The 8,153-nt window shown below is 40.1% G+C and overlaps 1 protein-coding gene across 1 annotated transcript; it reads right to left on the reverse strand.

Annotated features, from left to right (window-relative positions):
• Window positions 1-1,922: 1,922 nt before the first annotated feature.
• Window positions 1,923-7,703, reverse strand: LOC149830222 (putative chlorophyll(ide) b reductase NYC1, chloroplastic). Its single transcript, XM_090016391.1, has 10 exons — window positions 7,163-7,703; window positions 6,450-6,528; window positions 6,215-6,350; window positions 5,467-5,541; window positions 5,114-5,312; window positions 3,920-3,988; window positions 3,473-3,612; window positions 3,226-3,348; window positions 2,855-3,047; window positions 1,923-2,549 (listed from the first exon to the last, which is right to left on the reverse strand). The coding sequence occupies exons 1-10, from the start codon at window positions 7,637-7,639 to the stop codon at window positions 2,364-2,366; spliced, it is 1,677 nt and encodes a 558-aa protein (XP_089872517.1). The 5' UTR covers window positions 7,640-7,703; the 3' UTR covers window positions 1,923-2,363.
• Between the last annotated feature and the right edge of the window lie 450 nt (window positions 7,704-8,153).

The raw sequence follows: 8,153 nt of genomic DNA on the forward strand, positions 1-8,153 counted from the left end.
AGCCAGGTATACTTTGTGAAATTTCATACCAAACCCAGGCTCGACCCGAGTTCCACTAAGATCCGCAATTTTACCAGGTCTGGTCCATGTAATCCTTGTAGAATTCGGGTATGTTTTCTCTCATGGTGGGTCTGATTGGACCTAAGTCCAGACCCAGTACCATTATCTAAAATCAGGTCCTACATGGGTCTGAACCATTGACACCCCTAGTTCTGCTACATCTGATCATCCATCATCTGCCGTTCGGCCCCACAGCTGATAGCATGTATCCCTGCTGTTGGACCCTACAGCTGATAGCCTGTATCCCAAAGATGATGCATGATCAAGTGCAGCAGCACACTAAAAGTGCACAATCACATAGCACATCCTCATTCGCAGTTGCGTGTTGGAGTAGAGAACAAAAGGCTTGGGTTACCAACCCCAGGCATGCTGGAGTGGAGGACATCCATCATCCAAGAATCCATATCCATCATCCAAGTTCTTTAGCTATAGCCGTTTATACAGGTTTAGTGTAGGGGTTCTTGCATGCAATCCAATAGAACCAGCACCAGCCATTCTGATCCCATTTGTATGGGGAGCTTTTCTTTTCTTTCACCCTTTCCCTCCTTATTATCGGCCTAACTGGACACTAGGATTGTGAACAGGTCAGACCCCTACTAAAAATGGGTTGGTCCAGACCTTGATCCTATTAAGAGGTACTGGTACTGGATCCACCTCGGGTCCAAGAAGATCTGTTATAGGAAAAACCATACGAAAATCTGATTGGGATTATTAGATAAACCAGACCTGACCCCATATTTGGTAAAACTTCTTTTTTAATTTTTTGCATTAAAAATTTGTGAATGTTACTTGGAACTCGGGTGGGACCCGACCCTGATCCTATTAAGAGGTATTGGTACTGGATCCACCTTGGGTTCAAGCAGATCTGTTATAGGAAAAACCATATGAAAATCTGATTGGGATTAGATAAACCAGACCTGAGCCCATATTTGGTAAAAGTTATTTTTTAATTTTTTGCATTAAAAATTTGTGAAGGTTACTCGGAACTTGGGTGGGACCCGACCCTGATCCTATTAAGAGGTATTGGTACTGGATCCACCTTGGGTTCAAGCAAATCTGTTATAGGAAAAAACATCAGAAAATCTGATTGGGATTTAGATAAACCAGACCTGACCCCTATATTTGGTAAAACTTTTTTTTTAACTTTTTGCATTAAAAACTTGTGAATGTTATTAGGAACTCGGGTGGGACCCGATCCTGGCATGAAATTTCATATACCATACCTGGTCCGTATATCAATCTGACCCAATAAGTCCAACCCAGATTCTTAATTGGACCTCCTCCTTTCATACCAAACCCAGGTCTTATCTGAGTTGGGATCAGGTCATACCCGACTAGTTGACACCCCTAAACTGGACTACCACTTTGGATGAACCGAATCTGTTCATCTTGGATAGACATGGACAGGATTGTAACGAACTGTCTTTAAACTATTCACGGTAGGAAGACTTCAACATCAATAATGTGGCAATCAATTATATAAGGTCATTTTTTATGCAGCGGTGCTGCATGCTTAGCATGAGGCTCCATTACTGTTGACCATCCATCTCAACATTTCTCGAGATGGACACAAGTCACACAACGGCCATCTCGAAAAATGCTAAGATGGATGGCTGTCTGGCAGGTCGCTGGATGCCCACCATGCAGCGAAACTGCATATAATGTGAAATCTTATATAATTAGTGTGAAAGAGGAAGAGGCGCACAAGAAAATGATTTCAATAACAGACAAAACATTCATGGCTGGACATCTCATTGATAGATAAGAATTGTCAGAACATACAAACAAGAAGAAGAAGAACAACAGCGATAGGTCTAAAGAAAAAAAGCAAAGCAGTCCACAAGCACACGAAAGCTGGCATATTCCATACTAAATATTCAGTTCCATTGACATTTTTCAGTTACATACGCAGGCAATGAACTGACTTGTCCCCACAAACCTGTCCACAGTTCTACCTTTTAGAGATTAGATTTCATTTATATTTGAAGTAACTTAGATCAAATGGAACAAGAATTGAATTTTGAATTACAAATAGCTGGAAAATCACAAGACAGACACATATAAATGGAGAAGTCCTGTGATGATTATAACCAGGATGGCTCCATTTTCAATAGCACGTCGCTCCCTTCCTCCGGTGAACATGGTGTTAGGTCGGACGCATCGATGATGAAATCATTTTCAATCAGTTCACTTTAATTGACTTGGCAAGACAGAATGTTGCTCCTCCATGGGTTAAATCGAGATGGAGATGTGCATTGTGTTGTTGATAAGTTCGCTTTGCTAGGAACTGCTATTTAAGAGAATCATGTGCCCGGCATTGTTCCCACTGAACTGGAGAGGATTATGAAGGCACAAACCACAGAAAGTGAAAAGACAGACACCCAAGTGTTCTCAGTATACATCTCCATGGCATCGGCAAAAGAAAAGCGTGCACGGCTCTCAGCCCAGTTTCTGAGGCGATCTGCCTCTGCTGCGTATAATGCTCTTCCCTGGAAGAAACACTCTCCAACATCAACCAATGCAATAATAAAATTCTTAAACCAATTCCTAAATTTGGTAGAAGATCCAAAAGTACCGCATGCATTAAACACATGAAATCAGCTAGCAATGAACAAAGATTCATACAGTTAAAAAACTGGGATATGTATAGTCAAATGTCAAATTAACTGCAAGGGCAAACAAAATGATCAAGGAGAATAAGAAAACCAAAAGAGGTATTTCAACTTTGATAGGACAAATCATTCAGAACAATATGTTTAAATGTCAACTTGTATTGGAGAGGGCTATAATTTACCTCATCATCAAACCAGCGACCTTGCCGAAGCCATGCAGTCACTAAAGCAAATAAAATTCGTGGTGGAGTCAAATAATTAACTGCTTTTCCAGTTCCTTTTACAACCCGCATCCTTGGAACCAATGTTCTTGCCACAGTTTCTGGCAGCTCACAGATAATGTTGAACATCTGTTTATTTTTAAGGCTTGATCCACTGTAAATAGCAAATACAGTATAAACTAAGGACTAACTAGTAAACTGATCCATACACTTTAAATAGATGAATAGCTCAATGGGACTAATGAAACACGCAACAGTATCATCTACACAAAGTCTGAAAACAGGACACTACTAATTCGGACTTGGAAAAGAAAGGGATTCAAGATTGTTACCTCAAAAGCAAATCTGTCAGAACCATGCCAGGGGATGCTGTATGCACTCCTACCTTTGACCTCTTGCACTCCTTCAACAGAGATGCCTGGAGCTGCCTTAAGCCACACTTGGTTGACCCATAGCTGCGGACAGCAGATAATTTTAAAATGTGATATAGTAAACATAAAGACATTTCAAATTCAAAAAAGGCAAGGACCACCCAGTTGCCAAACTACAATTTGAAGAAGCATCAAGAGTGAAACTCACACAGCTGTTAAAGGGGTGCTTGATCCTCCTGACCCTGCGCCATCCATGTTAAATATGTGGCCTCCTTTTTCCTGGGATGCCATGACACGCATGGCTTCACGAGTGCATATTAAAGAGCCAACCAGATTTGTTGAGACAATCTAGTAAAAGAAGTCCAACAATACACATATTAGTATTCATTAAGGTCCTTTCAAGAAAAAAAAATATTCAAGGAATATGACAGTATCCCTAAAATTTGTAAAGCACACCACGACCAAATAGGTAGATTTTTCACATAACACTATTTTCCACAAATCTGAAAAATGGGAATTGATGAAATCTTTGTGAGTGTTCTTCCTTGGTAAACTTGCCTACAGATAATTGAGGAATAAATTGAGAGCCAGGACGGCTGTACAACTAGAAAACCACCAGATAAAAGGAAATGACTGGAAAAATTCAATTGCTCACCTGATTAATGTCTTCATCCGTAAATTGAAGCAGTGGTCTAAAACCTTTATTTATTCCTGCATTATTTATCTGCCAAGTTGGATGCTGTTTAGATTTAATGTGACAAACATGAACTGGTGGACTAATCATAATATAAAAAGTAGAATGAAACAAGCTCCACATTAGGGATAAATGAATTGATTAAGCATTTATAAACTAGAATAGATATTTCAACTGAATCCGCATGCAAGGATGAGAACAATAAAATGCAGTTTCAGGCAACAATCAGAAATACCAATATGATTCACAATAATTGCTATCAAACAAAGCCGGAACAATCTCAGGTAGCTTGTTTGTCACTCCACTTTGATACATAGCATTTGAATGAAGGAACAATAAAATGAGATTGATTTGTTCATTCTTTACAGAAAGACATGCTGGAATCTGCACAGAATTAATAGATAGAAACCAAGGCAAAAAACGAGGAAGATTCCGTTCTCTCCCAAGAATACAAAGAGCAAGAAGAAAATCTCATTAGGACAGCCAGCCCAATCCGGTGCTTTCCAGATGTCAGCAGAAAGCATTCTCCAGAACCAAATCTTCTTCAGTAAAGACTAGCTGCAACCAATAGCAGCATGTTCCCCAGGTGACAGAATCACTCAACTTTGTACTGTTTCAACTAGGTATAGAAATTCTTAGCAACAACACGAATCAAGAGATGTCACTTATGCTTTCAAGAAATCAGTACATCATGACATTTTGTTGTATCATCAGCATGTACAAACAGGTTCTGTTGTATAGGTGAGTCAGATCTCCTGACAGTCAACAGGGCAAAAAATCAATAGGGATTTGTCAGGCAATATTTCAAGAAGTGCTGCAACACAATGGAGACGGAATTCATGAAACTGGCAGACTAAGCAATACCACACACAATATTTGCCATAAGAAAACAGAGAATACTACCAGCAGCAGCAGCAGCAGAAATTACAAGAATCTGGAATGAAGGATGCATACATCAAGTCAATAGGGATATTTTCATAGTTAATATCAGCAGCAAGGATAGATATTGTTTACAGCACATCATTAAGAAGGCAATGTCTGCTGCAGCACAATAGTATGAAAATGAACAACTAGAGTTGAATGATCATACGAAGTTGAGTAATATGGCTATATGTAAACGAGTAAATATCTGACACCCAACAACATGAAACATACCCATATATCAATAGGGCCAAATTCACTGGTAGCAAAATAGGCCAGCCTTTTTACATCCCCAACATTGCAAACATCACATGCAATCCCGGTCACTTTTGCTTTACTCAGATTCTTCTGACGGGAAACTCTTTGTACCACATTTATCCCATCTTCCAAATTTCCTTGAAGTTCTTCTACAGTTGACTTAACTGACTTTGGGCTGCCTTAAGAAATCCAGATTGTGATAGGTATGCACAAGCAAAAAGGTGATAAAAACACATCAGAAGTTGTCCCAAGGAAACAAGTATCATTTGCAATGAGTCAAGATAACAGCAGTTGACGGCAAGAATATGTTTGAAAGGAACGAACAGCACCTGCGAGAGGCAATAACAACACGATCTCCAGAAAGAAGAAATTCCCGAGCAAGTGCTTTCCCAAGTCCCCTTGTGCTGTCATGGAAAAATATACTTAAGAAATAATAAATAAATAACACATCCAGTGCAGACTTATCATTATCGGGATGGAATGTCTATCAATGAGGTGAGAAAGTGTCATGCTTCATTTTGTTTCAATGGTGATTGGATCGTGTACAGGTTGGATTTGAATATCTGCTGCTTCCAGCAAGTCCCTACACCCATTTTCTAATTTTTGGACAAAGGAACTGCTAGAAAGCTGGTGAATACATGATAATGATACACTTTACTTGCACATATTTAGGTGACTTCTACTATCATGCCCAGAAAACTTCTAAAAAGGACCTCATTAAGCAAAATTTACCCATAGTAGGATTTCTAAACACTTGATTTGCAATCTTAGCTACTAATTGATTTTTAGACATGGCACACTCACATGGACTAGATATTTGAACCTTGAAAGCGTAGATGATCAAAGGACAAATAGTAGATAGCAGTCGTTTAGTGATATCAACATATCATGGAAGCAACAGGCCAGTTCGTAGAGACCTTGGATGAGGGACACAAGCGGCTGTTGTCCACAATGACTACTATGGTGCATAACTCATGGATACATTCGCATACAAGACAAGAACATAGAGATTCCACAACTCCAATAGTTAGTCCTCATTTATAAGCGTGGCTGAGCAAGGAGAGTCTAATTATATACCTTCCTGTTATGACAACAGTCCTTGGACCAGCTTTGCTGTGTTCTTCTAAAACCATATTTGCACCTACCATCGTCCCAATGATGATTCCACCGAGCCAGCTATACCAAATTAAGGTGTTCATCTGACTGTTTCCACCTTTTATAATTCAGAAAAATGGATGAAACATCATACGCTGCCAAATAGCACATTAAAGTAAAGAAGCACTCATGGCAGAGTAATAAAGCTCTTGCCAACCTGAAAGCTGGAATCCAATAGCAAGAATTACTCCTGTACTCATCATGGTCACAAGATACCTGCCAAGATGACCTACAAACTGCCAAAACATTGAACAAAAGCAGAAAACCCCCCATATCAGGTTTGTAACTGAAGCAGAAATACCACTTCACAAGATAATCCAAAGTTCCAAACCATTAATTGAAAAGTTGGTGAAGATATTTAATTGGTAAGGCGGCCTGCATTATGAGGTAGATAATTCTTTACTTTGACGGCACTTCAATGCGGAAGGGATGGCAATGTCTATAAAAAGAAGAGGTAAAAAGATAAAGCCAAGAAACTTGGAACTATGTTCTGTTTTTCATTCACATAGAAGTAGGCTGATTGCTAGTGATCCCTCTTGTTCATGCGGTCGATTAGGATAGCCAGAGGAATGAAAGTAGCACTATCTAAACTGAGGGTTGTTAGGATCGAATTCTACAGGTGACTATCCACCAGATTCCATGTAATTAAAAAAAAAAAAAAAAAACTGATAAAATTCCCGATGTTCATCTTGGTACTCTGTTGTGAAAAACGGGGTTGCTGCATTAACAAGAATTATAGAGTTCCACCAACTTCTTATTTATGGCATCTGAACACTTATCTATCTGGAAAAGGCAAAATTCTAACACTCTACTACTCAATACCAAAACAAAACAATAACCTACAGGATGCCCAAGAAAAAGCTTGCTCACCGAAAAGAAATTGGCTTCCGCTTTCATCAGCGCCTTCCTGAACTTGCGCTGTTCCACTGACGTCGATGCTGATACATAGCGCAGAGACAACGGCGACAAGCCGCCTCGAAGAAAAGACTTGAGAACATAAAGAAATCTATTCCCTCTTTTCCTGGACATGGCTTTGTTTTCTACTCCACCACCCTCACCGTTTTCCTCCTCTTCAGTACCACTACCATCATCACCGCAACTAGCCGTCTCTCCACTTTCAGAGGGAGATCGAATACACAGGACTCTAATCCGACGCAGGAAGCCACTCTTGTGCTTGCCATCAAAAAAATAGCAGTGATGGAAAGGAGAGGAGTAGATTGGGTCGAGCCTCGGGGACAACTTGGGAAGCAAGATCCTCCCCTTCCTTTTGGGAGAAGCAGAGGAGAGGTAGTCATGGCAGCACCAACAGCTCTTCCAGGAGAGTTGGAGTTGGGTGATGGCGGCCATGCCCACGCTCCTCAGCCTCAGCCTCACAGATGGTGGCGGAAAGGAGGAAGAAGGAGGGGGAGAGAGTAGTTTAGACTTTAGCATGTGTTTTAAAATCTTGCTTGGAAGAAACGTGAAGGCCACAAGTATGGGAGAGCCCAATCGTCACGCCACGTGTTTACCCCTCCACCTCTTTAGATTTTTTTTTTTTCCTTTTACCAATGTCCTCCAGATTTTTTTATTTTTTTATTTTTTAAAGGCCAGCTGGGATCAGGCGGACCCCTACAAGAACAACAGCCGCCCAATGCGACGGAGTGATTCGATCCTGGGCCTTCTGCTTGACACAGGACCCCGCTTACCACAATAGTGACGAGATTTATGAAAATCTCGTGACAATATCGCGAGAAATTGCCTGAAAGTTTAAAATTTCTTGTGAGATTTTCAAAATATCTCGAAATTTATGAAAAAACATAATTATCGTGATTTAAATGCGATATTTACATTTTAAACGGCTATTTATCGTAAAAAAACCATG

Source organism: Nuphar pumila, chromosome 8 (assembly GCF_984573655.1).
Source record: "Nuphar pumila chromosome 8, dmNupPumi1.hap1.1, whole genome shotgun sequence".
NCBI classification, from domain to species: domain Eukaryota; kingdom Viridiplantae; phylum Streptophyta; class Magnoliopsida; order Nymphaeales; family Nymphaeaceae; genus Nuphar; species Nuphar pumila.

Coding starts and splice junctions, on each gene's coding strand:
- LOC149830222 (XM_090016391.1), bottom strand. CDS start 7,639: ATGGCCGCCATCACCCAACTCCAACTCTCCTGGAAGAGCTGTTGGTGC. Junction 6,529..7,162: donor CGGAAGCCAATTTCTTTTCG/GTGAGCAAGCTT, acceptor ATGTTTTGGCAG/TTTGTAGGTCATCTTGGCAG. Junction 5,542..6,214: donor ACTGTTGTCATAACAGGAAG/GTATATAATTAG, acceptor TTTCCATGACAG/CACAAGGGGACTTGGGAAAG.